A 19,252-nucleotide genomic window follows, 5' to 3' on the forward strand; every position below is an offset into this window, starting at 1 on the left:
TAACCACTAAGGTAGTGATGTGAATAGTTTTGTTTTAATTTTTAAAATGTATTCGCAAAAGCTGAACTTGAACTCACTATTAAATAAGGAAATATATATATATATATATATATATATATATATATATATTTAATAATAATAATTTTAAAAAATCTGAGCATTCTTGCCAGTCGACCTGCGTTTGTATTGTAAACAAAAATACATTACACTGTAATCATGTAATTATCACAACAAAAATCTGCACATCCATCCTAATGGATGATGTTCTGTCCTACCAGTAGATGGGGACAGTCAAAGTCTCAGACTGGTAGTAAAGAGTCCTGGAAAGTCTTTGGACCACCCCTGACAGTCTGTTAGAGGCCTCCTATTGGTCTGATACTGAGTCAGGTGTCATGTGTCCCACACTCGCATGGACCCCTGAACGCTGCAAACTTTTCCCGACGGTCAGTGAGACTTTCCGGTAGGATTTTAATCAATGAGGCGAAATTAAAGCGCGTTTGTTGTCACAGTGCAGAAAACTGACGGCTTAGTTTCGTGTGTCATGCAGAAGGAAAGCTCCAGAGAAGTTGTCTTTCAGTCCTGAGAAGTTCGTGGAGCTCGGTGGGTCTCGCGGTGGTTTTAGCTGGTTTGTTTGTTGCACCGAAAACAGACAGAAATGTCCCAGTCTGAGCTGAAACAAAACACGGAGCCGCTGAAGTTACACTCGGAGCATGAACTAAAAAATGGAGACTTGGTCAACCCGAGAGCGGTTTGTAACGTGTGTAAACGCTTGTACCGGGACCCTAAAATCCTCCCCTGCCTGCACACCTTCTGCTCGGACTGTATCGGCCAGCTGGAGCCGTTCTCGGTGTCCTCGCGCAGCGGGGGGGAGGCGGCGGAGGAGGACCGACCCGCCGTCACTGTCACGGTGCTCTGCCCGGACTGCGACTCCGAGGTGGATATCCCTCCGTCTGGACCGGCAGGGCTGAGCACAGACCACCTGGCGCTGGATGAGGTCTTCCTGGAGACCCTGGTGACGGACGGCCCGCTGGGGTGCGACCTGTGCGGCGAAGGAGGCGCCGAGAGCCGCTGCGAAGTTTGCTGCGTCAACCTGTGCGAGTTCTGCTGCCAGGCGCACAGGTAGAGTCTGCTCTGTTCATACATAGAGTTTATTTGTAGGGGTCGACCAATATTGGTTTTTCAGTACTAATTATTAGTAGTTAATGAGATTGATGAAACCATTATTTATTTACAAAAATAGCGAGAATATCTCATTGAAATTTTCAAAACTGAAGCTTTTAACATCATATAGCCTAAAGCAAGTTCCCAGCAACTTTTTTACAAAGTGAAGTAAACATTTCAATGAAAAATAAAATAGGTCATAAAAATAGGTCCCTGAGGTTTTACAAAGTAAAAGTTCCTCCCTTTCGGACACTTTCTTTGCACTTTTTCATTAAGTAATTTTATTGGTGATTATTAAAATGAAATGCTGGTACAAAAAATTGACAAAATGCCAAATATCGGCTCTAATAATCGGCCAGGCCGATAATCTGTCAACCCTGATTTCAGATGTTTTCTCTTCTCCCACAGCCAGTCACAGGTAACGTCTGATCTCCAGGTGTATTTTTACCAGATCTGAGGTTACACCAGAGGTTTATTCTGACATAAATATCTATCTGTATCTATCTGTATCTGTTCTCTCTCCTGTCTACAGGCGGCAGAAGCGAACAGCGTCTCACTCCGTTCAGTGTCTGGAGGAGCTGAAGTCTCGTGGTCGTCTGAGTCGCCCCGTCCTCTGCTCCCTCCATCCCGGCCAAGAGCTTCGTCTCTTCTGTCAGCCCTGCGACCTGCCCGTCTGCCTGGAGTGTGCCGCCACGCTGCACCGCGACCACCGCTGCTGCCCCACACATGATGTTATTGATCGCCATGGAGACCGCATCCGGGAGCTGGTCTCGGCGCGCCTGCGACCTCGTATGGACCGTCTGAAGGAGTCACTACAGAAGGTGCAAAACAGAGTTCAGTGTTTATTTAAAGCAACAGCTTAAAAAAGAGACTTGACTTTTCACAAAGATGAAGTATCTTAATTAAAAAACAAACTATTTGTTTTAGGTGGAAGCATCCCAGGACGCTTTGCAGGCACGAGTAGATGCAACAGCGAGCGAGGTGAGGGCGTTTGCTCGAGCTTACGCCAGCGCTGTGGAATCCCACTGCCTGTCTCTGCTGCACGGCCTGGAGGAGCTCCGTGTCCAACGCAGGTATGACAAAAAACAGTTCCCACAGAGTTGTTTCTTTAAATACAACATTTCAAAGAAAAAGTGATTCAAAGCAGTTTATTGTATTGATTTGTTGTTCTATATTAACGAACAAAGTTAATACCATTATAAGTGCAGTTATAAATAACACAGATCAAATTGCCACTTGACTGCGTTGAGGCGCACAACCACGTGGCGGTACTTCTAGTCCACTCTATCTTTGTCGGACAGGAACCAGCTCTACCTGCAGAGGGCGCAGTTGCAGCAGGCTCTGTTGGACGTCAGCGGCGGTGTGGAGTTTGCGGAGAGACTGCTGAGCTGCGGCTCAGACGCAGAGATCCTCAGCGCTAAAGGAGTGACTCTGAGAAGACTGACCAGCCTGGTGGAGAGCAGCTACGACCCCCACCCGGCAACCGTCGCCCTGGATGACGGCAGCGGCATCAGCTTCCTGCCCAGGGAACCAGCAGGGGTGGTGGACGGCTACCCGGTGGTTGGTGTGATCAACTCTAGGACAGTGGACCTCAGCAAGTGCACCATAGAAGGGGAAGGTAGGCAAATACTTAGGATAAAAAGTGTTTTCTTAAAATCCATATCACGTATTCCAGTAATTTTCAGTCAGTGCTCACAGAGCTGTTTTATCCTCATTAGGTCAATACCCAGGCTAATATCCTGGAATAAATGGCTAAATTAAGTATTTTCGGGATCAGGTGTTTGCGTATGACTTTGTAACCTTTTTCTCTCTTTTTAACTTTTCAATTTTCTTCCTTTTAAAAGAAAAGGTTGTGGTTTCATATTTTTGTCATTGTCAATGAAGCTCATGAAAATATCAAATCCCACAGTGTGTTAATGCAACTAAAACGTCTGTTACTGCTCTGTGGTGTAAAGCTTTGCCCTTTATTTCTATTGCAGCCACCGCATTAGCCGTTAGTATTTCCATTCGAACGTGACATAGGCGTGTTATGCGAGCGATAATGGAAAGGTAAGACCCTTATACGTGGGAGCGGCAACGTGTGATGGATTTCTGAGAGGTGATAGTTCACGGTTTCACAGAGGAATTGTGAATTTAAAACTTTCGGATGAGCCGCTCAACTTTTGAGGAGTTACAGCTGCATCATGCCCGAGGGAGCCAGTTCCTACCGACAAGCACGTAGCCATGGCATCATGTGACCTATGAAAGCAAAAAAAGTGTTTCCATTGCAGTTTTGCGAAATATGGCTTTTTGGAATCGCCTGAAATGCCAACACAAAGTTGATGTGTTTTCATTGGCCATATGTCATAGTAGTAATTTCAATTTGTGCAATTTTAGGGTTAATGGAAACCTGCCTAGTGTTGCCAACTCTTTTAACATGAAAGCCAGTTCTAGCTCCATAATTCAAAAAAAGTTGCTAGATGATGTCATATGCTTGTTCGCATGTTGGCGACGTATTTGTGCATTGATAGCATTGAAATATATATATATATATATATATATATATATATATATATATATATATATATATTTTATTTTATTTTATTTTATTTATTTATTTTTTTTAATTAACACAACAACTGTAGTTTATCTTAACGCTGGCCTTACACAAACGACCCCTCAGGTGATTACACCATTGCATATCAGATAAGATCAGATATCAGAAAAAATCAGGAGTCTGAGCTGTCCTAAGTCTGTCTTTTGTTTGAAAAGCTGTGGATGCATTTATTATCCAGAGCACCTACTGTGTTAGATATTTATTTTCTAAAGTGCTACTCAGCCTGGTAGGAATGAAAACTATCTGAGGAGTTCACCCTGCGGGAGTAGTTACAGGAGGCTGGGTGGAGCGGATTGGATAAGGATGTGGGGGAGGTCAGACTCCTGGAGCACGTAATGACTGTTATTGTTGCCTTCCTGGGTGCTCAAAGAATTCCTGCGAGACTGAAGGAATGTTGAGGTGACTCAGTGCAGGAGAGCTGAGGGGATGTTTACACACACACACACACACACACACACACACAAACAATAGTGATAATGCAAGTAGCTGCAGGACATTTTCGAGTGGCAGGAATGACTGATTTTAAAGTTTGAACACAAGTAGTTCAACCTCCAGGCTTTCATAATGTAAGAAACACACACATAACATCACTCACACTCACACACACCCTTGGTGGGCAACATGACTAGCTTGAGCATAATGTTTGTTAACCCTTTGGAACCTTTTGACATCAGTTTTATTGTGTTATGTTCAGATGCCTTTCACACACATTTAAGCCTCTGAAAGCTGAGAAAATTAGATTTTTTTTTTTTTTTTTTTAATTTTTACTTTTCTTTTTGCTTTGTTTTTTCATATAACTTTCTAATAGTTTCTTGCAAATTTTTGGACCATTTCTTATTAACTTGCTCATTACCCTCCTCCCATATTTCTTTAAAAAAAAGCTAATTTGCTTAGATTTCAAAGGGTTAATTTACACACACATAAAGAATAATATAAGAGGACTTACACAGTAAGGGCCAATTCATAGTTTCCGTATGGCCGCGAGGTCAGTAGCATGTAGGTTCCCACACAGACTCATACGCACTCTACTTAACTCTACTTTACTTAACTTAACTTTAAGTTAGTGAGCTGAGAGATTTCATTTATTTATTTCAAATACTGGCCAAGGTTTACAAACAGGTTTTGGCCAAAACTGCCCGCAAAAAAATAAAAATTCACCTTACCTGTCTGGGCTGTTGCAAACAGCAGTGTCGATGATGCATTAATTATTTTTGCTGCTTCCAGCTTCAGCTTCCCAAGTGTTTTGCAACATTTTTAATATTTTTAAGGTTTGGACTTTTGGTTGCTCAAAAAAGGCAATTTGAAGACGTAAACTTGAGCTGTAGGAAACTGTGGTGGACTTTTTTACTCTTTTCTGACCTTTCATAGACTGAATAATGTCTTGATTATTGAATAAATAAATAATTTAATTTACAGATAAACTGATACTGAAAGCTGTAGCCCCGAAGACATTACTCTTTAGAGCACATGGAAATGTTGTCCCTCAGCCAGCAGAGATTTGTAGCAGTTTGACTCAAAGAAAGGCTTAAAGTCGTGTTTACCAGTGTGGGAAATGGAAAACCTCAACAAACAAAGACTTCAATACTACTGAGGTGCATTAGTGTTTTGTTGTAGTGTTTGCCAAGAGGTCGGTGTGTGCTTTGTGTCAAACATTTGTGTGGGCGCTTGTGTGCATTTTGTTTTGTTTGAGGCCACAGGCGGTAAACTTTCCATTCATCCACACTTCCTTTTTGTATTTACTCTTTTTTTGTATGTGGGATTGAGCTGTATAAATCCATAGTATCACAGCATCAGCTAAACCCACTTTAGGTTGTTTGTCCCTCCCGAGTTAACGTTCATCAGCCACTCTTTCATTTAAAGGGGGGCGATAAAGGCAAGATTTCGGTGTTGACTATTAGAAAGCAGAAATCACACAGGCTTACTGGCAGTAATCCGCTCTCTCTGCGTGATAAGAAGGTCTGAAGTGGCGGATTTGGACCGCAGCACAGGTGAAATATGGGCCAGAACAGCTGCGTCTTTAACAGGGACAGCTGCTGGGTGCTCGGCTTAGCGAGCACACACACACTAATTCACAGATCGTTCACAGTCGTTAGTTGCAGCAGTGATAGAAGTAATAGACTACTGGTCCAGATGATGGTAATTGTTGTAGTAGCAGGTTTTAGGGATGGTAGTGGTAGTAATTACTGCACTCAATCCTGTGTTTGAGTAAAAATAGCAAGAATGTGGATGACAGATCCTCCTAATATATAAATTGTAACAGTCTCACCACACACACACACACACGCACACACGCACACACGCACACACACACATACACAGTGTCTTCTGTTACCTGGTTGCAGCTACAAAGAAAAGATATGAGCTGACTCCATGTACCAATTAAAATGATTAAAGTGTAAAGTGCCCAATCCTAAGCTAACAGGAGAGTGTGAGAAATGTCAATCAAACACACCCTGTATACACAAACACACACACGCACACACAGCCCGAGTGAGAGCTTTGATCAGCCCAAGTAATTAAAATCACCTATATGGGTGTATATAATGAAAGATAAAAAAAAATTCTGTGTTAAGAAGCAAATTGGTTTACTGCTAAAATATTGATGTATAATATTAATAACCTTTAGATATTTGATTTTATAGCTAGAGCTTAAACTTGTGATTATCCTATTTATTTTATTTTATTTTATTTATTTTATATATATTATTTTAATATATTTTTGATTGATTATTTAGCCCAGGGGTTTTTAGTGTTTTTCAGGCAAAGGGAGCCTCAAAGAGAGGTGGAGCATGGACCCATAAAACTGAGTTGCTCTTTAGATGATTCTCTGAATAATTTGAGTAAAATTGAAAAAAATTATATTATTTGTTGTGAGCTGTCATAATTAAAACATTTTTAATGAGAATGAAAAATATATACTGTGCAGTTATTCATTGCACAGCGGAGCGTACTGTTGTCACAGATGGAGCAGCAGAACACAAGGTGCAGTGAAAGTGAAACTTAACTCTGCACTCTGCTTCTCCTGTCACCCATTGATCTGATCAGCTCTGATTGGATCAACTAATCAATTAGAATTAAAAAAAGAAAAACTCATGATAAGTTTCGCCTGTGCTGTGTTCACTGACCCCCTAAAATGGCAGAATTTAGAGAGAAGGCACAAAATGATAAATGATATGATAATAGATTCTGATTCTGTGTGAAATACTGAACTGACTCAGCTGCGTTTGTGTTATTTCATTTTCTTTGTCTGCAGTTATCAAACCTTTAGGGATGATCAGGATTAGCAGAAATAGTTTTATTATCAACAGGAGCAACTGCAACAGCATCCAAACAGATGCCCCAGCAGCTACAGGAAAACGCTGAATAACAACAGATGGATGAACACAGAGCCGGATCATTAGTTACCGAGCAGCTAATAGAGTCTGACACAAAATGCAAAGCAACATAAATCACTGATATCAACACAAACGATGTTGGCTTTAACGTGACAGCGACGCCACAATAGCTGATGAATATCTCCAGCAGTTGTGTTCCCCAGAATAACTTAATGAAACACGAAATAATGATGTGAGGCTTTTGGAAATGTTGGGTCAGCAGCACTGAAGCCCATTTGTGCCTGGAGTCACACTCACACTGACTGCAGCCGCCATATGCTGAGGGGGAGATGGGCTTATGTAAGCAGTCAGTCGGGGGCTGTTTTGAGGGTGAGATGGTGTGTGTGTCTGTGTGTTCAGAGTCTTCAGGGGCAAATGTCTGTCCTGGTGTTGCGGTGTGTCTGAATGATGAAGTGCCGCTTTCAGTGTGACGAGCATCTGTGATCTAATGTTTAACTCAGAGAGACAAGTCTTTCTCTCCTTCTAATGCCTAGTTTATTTTAAAAAAAGACTTAAATTTGACACCCTCTCACATCTAAAGAAAAATGTGAGTTTTTAGTCATCCACTATAAAACTTTTGCAAATGCTGGGTATCTTGCAAGGTCACAATTTTCAAGACTAAAACTGTATTGCTTTAGAAACTTTTTTCCATCCTTGCTCCTGATGTTGAATATGCCAAACTCCCTTTAAGAAATATGAGATTTAACAATTCTGTTTTGTTCACAAAAATACATAACTCCAGAAACACAAGGTAAAAGGTGTCATTTGTAGACAGTAATCTTGTAAGTTCGGCATCAATATAATCCATAAAGAAATGGTATTTGTGTATACTACATACTTATAGTATTTTGTATTTTGTTGCCTCAACTTGCAACCAGCCTCTGACGGTTAGCTGATGTCAGCTGATCTGCTGATTCCTGTTTGGTGCTGGAGAAAGTGCAGCTATTGCTGGAGCCGAAACTAAAAATTTATAACGTATTAAACATGTTTGGTTTTGTCAGAATGTCAAGACAAGAAAAGGACTGCGTGTTATGACAACTTTAGTGAGGTAAAAGTAGTGATACTACAACGGAAATTTGTCTGAAAAAATGCTTGAAAAGTCATTTGGTTTGAGGTCGGCATAATATCTGTGTTTTTTCTGCCTCTTGTTTGTTTGCAGAGTGTGTGCGTGTATACTTGAGTCAAGATTGTCCGAGAGTTTTTTCCGGCTTTTTTGATGTGTCCTTTATTTGTGCGCTTATATAAAACCTTTCTGCGTCACATTAATAGATGTACATTATCTGTGTGTGTTTGACAGTGCATTATCATGACCTCTAACCTCTAACCTCTGACCTCTAACCCTCCGGTCACAGGTCTGCAGACGGGCAGGGAGGGTCAGCAGGGCCACTTCACGCTGCTGTGCCGAGACGCAGCCGGGGAGCAGGTGGCGCGAGGTGGAGAGCACGTCCTGGTCAGCATCGTTCACAAGGAGAAGAAAAAGTGGTGAGTGTCGGAGAGTCTGACCTGCTGTGTCGACTGTTTAGTTTTCAGGAAGCTCTCTGATTCACAGAATAAGAGGGAACAGGCCGGGTCGATGATAAAACTTACCTTTAACCTAGAGGTGGGTGATATATTCATAATATTCAATGGATTGCATTACTATAAATAACGGAATCACAGCAGTGATGATTTTCAGGATAACAGCACTCCCTCTTGTGTGATATTGCTTACTTATTGTACCAATACTTTTATAGTATTTTTTTTTACTTTATTGTAACAGTAATTTATTTAACTTTACTATAACAGTACTTAATTTAACTTTCTTATGACAGTACTTTATTTAGCTTTATGTTGACAGTACTTTATTTAACTTTATTGCAAAAATACTTTATTTAATTTTGTTGTAACAGTACTTTATTTATCTTTATTGTAACAGCACTTCAATACAGTTTTATGTTAAAAAGTGCTTTATATAACTTGATTACAACAGTGCTTCATTTAGCTTTATCGAAACAGTACTTTATATAACTTAATTATATCGGTAGTTTAGTATTTTAGTAATCTACAGAAGTTTATCAGGGATTTCAAAATACCTATATATGTATCATGCATCATGATATAGCCAAAAAGTACTGCTTTTATATAAATATTATTCATAGGCCATGTCATCCAGCCCGGCTCCAGTTTCCTGGAGCGAGGTATTGATGGCTCTATATTTGTGCTGGGGAAGTGCATTTTCATGGGGGCACCATGAGGTTTTACTCTCACAGTAATGCGAGTGTCATTTTCAATACAGCCACATGCAGCAGTTTTAGTGTCGAGATCTCAAGTTTTTCACCGTCTCCCACCCAGCTGCTGCGAGCAGGTCAGCAGAGCACGCTGCACCTGTGTGCTGAGCTGTTTTTGCTACTTTGCTTTGAGGAGCGACACCCTTAATAGACCTCTCCGAAAGCACACAAACAACTTTTAATCATGTTTCACTTTAATTAAATATTCTTCAACCATAAAAGGTTGTTTTTTTTCCTCCATTAATGGCAACGTCAAAAGGACTCATGTCTGATTAATATCTGATTCTCACCATCATCAGTTATCCACAGCAGCCCGCATGCATGAGTGCCTGCCCTTTTTAGTTTATTAACTCTTGCAGCCAAGTGAGGGCGGCATGTGTGCTTCATCTACAGCGTGTAATCTGAGTGACCTGCATCATCAAACCGCAGTCACTTGCACCAGATCTGATGTGGTTACCTTGATAAACTCTAGTGTGACCAGCACCATTTCTTAGTAAACAACCACACAAACCACTTCCTCGAGTGCACCAAACCTGTTACATTTCAGTTATCATCACAACCTCCTAGTTTATGCAGTAAAAATGATCAGTAGTGTCGGAGGTGGTGACATGTTGATGCATAAAATAGGTTAACCTGTGGCATATTAACACCATGATTTACTTCAGTTGTTGTGCAGAGGTTAACCCTTTGAAACTTAGAGCGACATCACTTTTCTTGTGCTGCTTTCAGATGCTTTTCACAGGTTTTAAACCTTTGAGCTCTGGACACATTGTTGTGATTTATTCAAGATATGCAGTAAAAAGGCAATGAGCAACTTGGTAAGAAATGTTACACAACTTGCAGAAATAAGTAGTGTAAAAAATAAATAAATAAATAAATAAAAATTTCATAAAAGCTAAGGAAAAATGCCTGAGGGGAAAATTATGACTTATAATTATAGTTAAATACTTAAAATTATGTTTCAAAATTCTCATATTTTTTTAGCACTTCTTGAAGGTAATGTTTTTGTTGTTGTTTTTTTTAAACTTAACTCAGGGAGTTAAGAGAGGTTATCGGTGTGTATGTTTGTTTGTTTTGTAGTACAGAACATAAATCAAGACAGACAGTTAAATTCCCCCTACTGTTCAGATTTTCCAAAAATGTTTTTTTTTTTTTTTTTTCAATTTATTAGAGACAAAGTGTGCATGTAAAAGAATAGCAGTCAGAATAGAATAACATAATACGGTCATTTATCCAATACCTCTACAAAATCTGGCTGTAAAGGTCTTACATATTTGGTACAGAGCCCAATGAACACACTTCTGATGGCAAAGAAGAGAAAGTCATCTTTTCCATAACATAAATATCATTTACTATATCTATCCACCCCTGTATTGTCAGGGGTTCAGGAAGTAGCCAGCACCTTGTGAGGGCTTTGTTTTCCAAGCAGAAATCAAAATACATGTCTATAAAACACATGTATGGATGAGTTATGATCTCTGGTTGTTTGTCAGAGAAGAATTTGACTAAGCTTGTCAAACAGATAACCTTAAATTAAGAATCAGCTGATTGTGAAACAGAGATTGGTGATAATACAAACAAGAAATGGTTGTTCATTTGTTATGTGCTTTGCCAAGTGTTTGAGCATAAATTTGAACCTGAACAGGAGGAACAGAAGTCTAGTTTTCTCTCTGTCCACTTTAATTGCAGTATGCTCAAAGTTTATAGTGGGATTTTTTAGTCCAATGACAACAAGCTTTAAGATATATTTCTAGCTTCATCAGCTTCATTTTCTCAGTAATATTCACTGTTAACAAGATGCTTTGTTTCTTTCCTTCAGCACAGTGGAGACGACGGTGGTTGACAACAACGATGGTTCTTACCGAGTTTCATACACACCTGAAGAGCCAGGAACCTACTCAGTGTGGGTTTGTGTCAAAGCTCAACACGTCAAGGTACAAAACCGACTCATGGAGTTTGTCACTGCAAAATATGAGAATCCAGGGAATCAGTTTATTTGAAGCACATTTTATTCTAACGATTATTTATAGTAAGATAAACGGTTATTAATGATGTTTTGCAGCTGAGAGGACGACATCTTAAAATTAGGTTTGACAGAAACACGGTTTTGCCCGCCGCTCACAGGTTGCCTCCTCAGGGCTGTTAACATCATCCTGACACATTAAATCAGCATGGACAAAATTCTCTTTAGACCAAAGAAAAAATTAAACATGCTGTGTTCGAGAGCTCTGGTGTTAAATTTACCTAATTGGATGCTTGTTTGACTCATCAGAATTCAGTCATTTTTCAGTTTTTGTTTCGACTCACCGGCTCACTGACTCTTTCCCGTCTCGTCCTGCAGGGTTCTCCGTTTCTTCTGAATGTGAAAAGGAAGTTCAGGCGTCACAGCGGGACGTTTCACTGCTGCTCTTTCTGCTCCAGCGGAGGTGCCAAAGAGGCTCGCTGTGGCTGCGCAGGAACCATGCCAGGTACAAAAAATAAATTTTTAAAATATTCCCATAGAAAGGGAAACAAACACAACAAAAATTGCACACAAAATTGTTCTTAAAGTCTCCCTCCAGACATTTTTAAAGGATGTATCACTGTGTGCATCCACTTATGAATAGAGGCTCGTTCTTGTGACAGCATGAGTTGTAAATATTATTGATGTCCTCATTGGTTTGGTGATAGGTCATCTACCAGCGGATTCCCACAGATCCATTAAAAGTCTTAAAAGGCAACAAATCCATTCATCTAAAAATTAGGCCTTAACTGGCATTAAAATGTATTTTGTCTGTCTTTCAAAAGTCTTAAAAATGCTGAGACACCTGAAATGAGATTTTTATGAATTTTGTTTTCTGACATTGCCTATAAAAAGCTAAAAAAAATAATAATAACTTACAAAAAGCCTCTTGCATTAACATCATCAAAGATTCATGTTTTATGTTACAATAAATATTTAAAAAGTAAAATATATTTCCTCCCAACCTTATGTCATTGATGTTGATGCATGTTTTTATTATTAGTCTCAAGTTTAATTCCAAGAGGCATCCAAAATCTTTAAAAAAAAACTTAAACCCCACATGCCTTAAGCTGTAGAAATCCCAGTGTAGTTTGAAAGAAAATTGTTTCTACATGCAACTGCTCAAAAAAAAAATCTGTGGATTATCTTGAGTAACGGGGTCTTTATTTCTTGAAAGAGACATTTATGTCGAGTTTTTTAAATGTTTTTTTTGGCACTTTTAGCACTGCAAGCCGAGTGCCATTTAGTTCTATAATACTGGAGAGAAAGCAGACATTTCTACGGCCAAGATCTCCAACACTCAGAAACTCACACCGAAACAATCAAGATTGATCTGGTGGAGTAAAATGGATATACTCAAGTAAAGTACAGGTATTTCAAAACTGTACATAGTGTGTACTTATGCATATACTTAGTTGCATTCCTCCACAGCTACATATAGAAGACACTGATATAAAACAGCTCTTATTTAAACAATAAAAGCTTAGGACTCACAAACCTCAAAGTTGGCCTTCATCTCATGTCCGTCCTCCTCCCTGTCTGTCTGACTGCAGGAGGATTTAAAGGTTGCGGTCACGGTCATAAAGGACATCCTGGGAAGCCCCACTGGTCCTGTTGCGGCAGCACGGTGGAGCAGTCAGAGTGTTTGCCACAGAGCGTGTTGGCGGCAGTTTCCCCGCGCGGCCACCTGCGGACCGTGGAGCTCTGAGGTGACGAGACCTGTCCACGTGATGCAAGTTAATAACGGATGGCGGCAACCAGAAGGTTAGAGCAGCTGGGAGGTGAGCTTTTTGGTGTAAATCTTAAAAAAGGTCAGAAAAAGTGAAACTCCGAAGACACAGCGACGGAGGCAGGACTTCAAAGTCGCTGTGTCTGGAGAGCGATCATCTCCGCCAGACGCAGAGTAGCCGGCTCACCACTAGAGACAAACACCAAAGCTACGAATCCGAATCTGTTGTAAAGTGCCTTTTGTTTCTAAGCTCTTCTGATCTGTGACAAGACAGAGGATGAAATGCAGAAATCACAGCAGCCTCAATCAAATGTGTTAAAGTCCCACTGATGGGAACCTTAAAGAAGACTTTTCTTCCCCCGGCTAATAATAAAAACAGATTGTACTTTTTTAACCTTGAAGCTGCTGCCGATTTTCCTGAATTCAGTGTTTGATATCTAAATGGTAAAACTCATTTAAATAGAAATGCAGAGAATCACCTCACAGGTGAACTTGAATAGTTTCATATTTTTTATACACTTCTGTCAAGAAAATATCTCCTGAAATACGGTGCCTCAAAAACAACTGTGATCCTGAAAAATATGAAGAATCATCAATAAGCACAGTGAAAAATCCAAGATTAAAGCCAGCCTGGACCGTTAAAAGTTCTATCTATTCTCTATTTTATCAAAGTGTATGCCATATGCTTAAACACAGACAAAATTATCGAAAAACAAAGAAGAAAAGCTCATAAAACGCACCAGCGTAGCACTTGTGAATGGAACATAGCTTCTTATCGAGCTCGCTGGCGTGGGTGATAAACTAAATATTACTGGGACAAACCTACAACAAACTCGGACTTTCTTGACTTTAAAAAATTGTCTTGAATTGATAAACCTTGTACATAGTTTTTCCTAAAATAAGGTTGAATAGGGGACACCAGAAGTGGAGGGACTTCGCCTTTCAGTGAAAGAACTAACAACATGTACTTACTTTTTTATTTGTAAGTAATATTTACCAAATAATAAGTAGCGACCCACATAACAGGGCCATTTATCAATAAATAAAAGCTAAATATTTACCCCACCTTTTATGATTTTATTAGGTAGGTAGGTATTTTGAACATGTAAAGCAAACAAACAGAAAAAGATAAAAATTCAACAAAATAACAAAGACAAGGATGATAACCTTTACAAAAGACTTAATGAACAGCTTTAAATAAGTAACAAGAAATTGCATCTTACATGTTCAAAAAGGAGTAGGAGCAAGTATAAAATTATTTCCTGCCCCTTCTCAGCTGATCAGTTACTTAATTTGTGAACTTAATCTCTCAGACTCACATACATACAAAGATAAACATGCATTTATACATACATGCACATATATATGTCCCACTGAATTCACACATATACACATACACACATTCATAAATATTAAGCATAATATATATACACACGAATGTATGCGCCTGCACACAAACACACGATAAACAGTTTATAAACAGTAATTCAAGTTGTATGTACAACACCAACAACACCTAAGTCATACTGTGTCATAGACTGACTGTCTTCAAAGTCTTTCTTTATTCTTACACCTCTGTAAAATTATTCCATGGTACTAACTACACATAGGGAACATTTGGTTAAAATGGATAACAATTAATACTAAGTAAATATTACACAACGATTTTACTTCATTGAGGAGTTGATGCGTATGTCGTGGTGCCACACAGTTCTTCCAAACTCCAGGGCCAATTAACTCCCCTGATCTCTGTGTTTATGGATACTTGTGTTTCTGTTATCGTACATTCATGACAGAAAGGAGCATAGAATCACTCATCCTGAATATGACCTGAAATAAGCACTGAGCTGGAATACAGCATCTGTAAACTCAAAATGCTCATTTTTCTGTTTATTATGTGAAACATGCTCTTGTTTGTCTTGCTCCATGCATGCATACCAGTTGCCTCCTTATCAATATTTTTAATGAGGAAAAAGTCCATCAAATGTGCACAGAATCGCGTTTTTTCCATCAGTCTCATTAGCACTCCGACTCCAGCGTGCCTCCTGGTGAAGAGGGTTTTATCTGGGAAACACTGTGACCTAGAAGGTGCAGTCGGCCTCCTCTTTGAATACAAAGTCGCTCCTCTCCAGAGGCTGTGTCGCAGCACTGACTTAAACGTGAGACTCATAATGAAACACTTAATGCCTTTGTGTATTTTCTCTATTCTGAATGTGACTTTTCCTGAGTGTGAGTGCTAATATGTGTGTGTTTTTTTACTACTGACTGTAAAGATGAATACTTAAACGGACAAATATGCAAATACTTGAGGAGACTTGAGGACTAGTCTTTTTGATTTGCGGTCTAAGATCCAGGAATCGACATGTTGCTGCTGTCACACTGACTGTACACTCATCCTAATAGTGCTTTATTCTGATACGCAACTTTTTACACAAACATTTCAGCCTGTACAATCAAATAAACACACATTTCTCAGATTTCATGATCTACTTCGTTTTCTGATGGAACTTTGCCGCATGATCCATGTTGGAAACATTTGTGTAAAAAAATACAGGTTTTAGCTCAAAATACCTACTTTTGGGTGCACAGTACCCACTGGAAACACAGCGATGTCTCAGTTAAAACAACTGCTTTTTCGTGGCACTATCCTAGCACACAACGCATGAATGACTTGCTAAAAATCTCCTACATATGGTGGCTAAAAAGCCACCGGAAACGCAGCGATGTCTCAGTAACTTGGTAAATAATTCTTTTCTTCCCAAAAGAGCTTAAATTTATATGGAATTTAAATTAAATGTCATTATTTTAGTAAAACAATACTCAAATATGAAGTTATCTTTTTATGCTGAAATCGTTTCCTGGTAAAATAATGATAAAGTGATTGTTTTGTAACTTTTTTATATTATTTTTTTTTAACCAAAGGCCAACATGCAAGTAATTATGCTCCAGCCACTCCCTTCTAGGGACAAACCGAAACTTTAAGAGAGGGACACCCAAAAACAGGATTTTTAGAAGTGAGGAGAACAAATTTCCCCCAGTAAAGATTAGCCATGGACTTGATGACAAAAATGCACCATTTACTCCAAATTTGTAACTTTGAGTGTCAGCCTTTTATGTCCTCGACTAATTTCCCCAGGGGCAAATAAAGTAGCCTTGAATTGAAATTGTTTTCATGGATTTGCAAAAAAAAAAAAGACTGAGAACTTTGTTGATAGTGTTACAGTGCTGAACTGAGATGCCTTTCACATGTATTTAACTTTTGGACAAATGAAGCAATTGGTTCGATATCTTTAGAAAACATGTTACACATATGTAATTATTTTATGCACTTTTTCGGTTTATTTATTTGTCTTTGACTTCCTTTTTTGTGCTTTTAGGGTCATTTTCCTCTGCTTTTCAAAACATATTTTCTTGCAAATCTTTGGGTCATTTCTTCTTCAGTTGGTCATGATTTTGAAATAAATCAAGCTAATTGCTTTTCACAATTCAGTGACCTTGATGATCCCTCTGCAAACCACCAGGTGGCAGGAGAGAGCCACTGTTGTTATTCATGGTCCCTCTGCCTGTGACAGTTAACTTCTCCGTGCTTGTTCCTACAAATCATTCATAATCAGCGTTCTCAAAAAGTCGGTCCTTACTGGAGCCGTTCGCAGCTAAGAGGCTCCTGATGAATTCTGCATCATCGTGAAAAATGTCTTAAGCGGCTCAAGATTGACTCTTTTTATGAATGTTTGATGAACGGAGACGTGTTCCACTAAAACCCATCACAGAGGTAGTAACAGCAGCAGCGGTGACACACCACATTGCTTAATTAAACACAGTGGTTGTTCAGTTTAGAGGTCACTGCGGGCACACACACACACACACACACACACACACTCGCACACACTTAGATTACGTGAGGGCAGCTGTGGGTTAAAGATGATTGAGTGGCTCAAAACCTGCCTTTATTATTGATTTCACACCCATCACTCTCCCTGTTCTTTCAATGAAGTCAATCCAGTAGGAACTAAACTTACTCACACACACACACACACACACACACACACACACACACACACACACACACACACACACACACACACACACACACACACACACACACACACCATACTGACACTTCACTGCAAATGGCAGCGTTGCTCACGGCTTGCGGCTGTGAACCCCAGAGAGAAGGACTTTTATGCCAGACCTCATAAACCTCCTTCACCCGCCATTGAGCTCCGGACTAATGTACCTTGTAATCGAGAGAACCAACGATCATGATACAATATTGTCTCACAGACGTCTTTTCTTTTGTTTAATCTTTTTCATTTGGTGCTTTTTATGTTTTCATGCTTTGCCTGTTACGTTTATCCAGAGAGAGTTACAGAAAGTTCAACTGCAGAGGAGACCTAAATGTGTCTTTCATCCTCCTAACAGGCAGACAAAGGAAGGACAGCAGGGATACAAACCATCCGACAACATCTAATGTAACCCAGATTCCAAAAAACGTTGGGACTCTGTCTTGTATGTAAATAACAACAGCATGCAATAATCTGCAATAATCTTTTTCGACCTATATTTAATTGAATACCGTACAAAATCGACATATTTATTGTTCAACCTGATAAACTTTATTGTATTTTTGTAAATATGCACCCATTGAGAATTTGATGCTTTCAACACGTTTACAACTGTGTTAAATCACCTTTTCAGAGTATTGAAAGTTAAATTGTTTCCTATTTTTGCTTAAAGAATGGGTTAGTTTTAGGGTAAGGGTCATATTTTGCTGCATTTTTCTGTATTTTTCTGTATTTTGCGCTTCATAACATGCCCTGCTTTTTTTGGGGGCGGTCAGGTCTGGACTGCAGGCAGGCCAGTCTGGTACCAGCACTCTTTTACTAAATTACCGCACTGTTGTGACATGAGGAGAATTTTTGTCATTGTGTTGTTGGAATCAGGGACGTCCCAGAAAAAGACGTTATCTGGATGGCAGCAAATGTTGCTCCAAAACCCGTATGCACCTTTCGACATAATGTTTTATTTCATTTTATTTTATTTGACATTTTAAAATAACACAAAACAAAATGAAACATGACAAAAATAACATGCAGTGCAGGGAGAAGCAGAAAAACAAATACTCATTTTGAGCCTCCACCCAAAAACAAGGTTAAAATTACACAAACAACTTTACTCAAACTCATAACAGAATATATAATTATGACAACAATAACAATAATCTAAAAATGTTCACATGGTGCCTTCACGTGTTAAGTTACCCATGATGCCATGGGCACTAACAAACCTCCATATCATCACAGATGCTTTTAACTTTGAGCTGGAAACAATCTGGATGGTCCTTTTCCTCTTTAGCTCGGAGGAAAAGACAATGATTTCCAACAACAATTTAAATATGATCTAGTCAGACCACAGCACACTTTTCCACGTTGCGTCAGTTCATCCCCAGAAAGTCAACAGTGTTTCTGGATGTTGTTGATATTTGGCTTTTGCTTTGCATGGTAGAGTCTTAACTTGGATTTGTAGATGTGGTGATGAACTGTGTTTACTGACAGTGTTTAATGTCCTTTGAAGGCTGGAGGAGGGTTGAAGGTCACGGCCATTTGATGTTGGTTTCCAGCTTAGCGCCTCACATGTAGAGTTTTCTCTGAATTTTCTGAATCCTTTGATGACATTATGGATTGAAGATGATGACAATCTTAAAAACTTTGCAGTTAACTGTTGGACTATTTACCCATTCACTTTCCTGGCTTGTGAATGACTAAGCCTTTTGAAGATGTCCCTTTAATCCAACAATAATGATACTGTCACCTGTTACCAATCACACTGTTTACTTGTGAAATGTTTCAAACAGATGTTTTTGGAGTATTTCACAACTTCCCCAGTCTTTTGTGGCTCCGTCCCACTTCTTTTAAAACACATTGCAGGCATCAAATTCAGAATGGATGAGTATTTACAACAAAGATTAACATGTGACCATTAAATATCTTGTCTTTGAGTTACATTCAATTAAATATTAGTCAAAACAGATTTGTCAATCAGTCTATTCTGTTTTTATTTGCATCATATACAGCGTCCCAACTTTTGGGGAATTGGGTTTGTAGGCGTGCATTTATCTTTCCA

The 19,252-nt window shown here is 39.3% G+C and overlaps 1 protein-coding gene across 1 annotated transcript; it reads left to right on the forward strand.

Moving 5' to 3' along the window:
- Window positions 1–320: 320 nt before the first annotated feature.
- trim45 (tripartite motif containing 45) lies at window positions 321–15,606 on the forward strand. The gene is made up of 9 exons (XM_088083569.1): window positions 321–443; window positions 548–1,119; window positions 1,694–1,982; window positions 2,089–2,234; window positions 2,463–2,779; window positions 8,484–8,613; window positions 11,218–11,332; window positions 11,740–11,866; window positions 12,954–15,606. Exons 2-9 carry the CDS (start codon window positions 656–658, stop codon window positions 13,106–13,108), a joined length of 1,743 nt encoding a protein of 580 aa, XP_087939695.1. The 5' UTR covers window positions 321–443; window positions 548–655; the 3' UTR covers window positions 13,109–15,606.
- The last annotated feature ends 3,646 nt before the right edge of the window (window positions 15,607–19,252 follow it).

This window comes from Plectropomus leopardus, chromosome 10 (assembly GCF_026936395.1).
Source record: "Plectropomus leopardus strain MGB_pleo_1.0 chromosome 10, ASM2693639v1, whole genome shotgun sequence".
NCBI classification, from domain to species: domain Eukaryota; kingdom Metazoa; phylum Chordata; class Actinopteri; order Perciformes; family Serranidae; genus Plectropomus; species Plectropomus leopardus.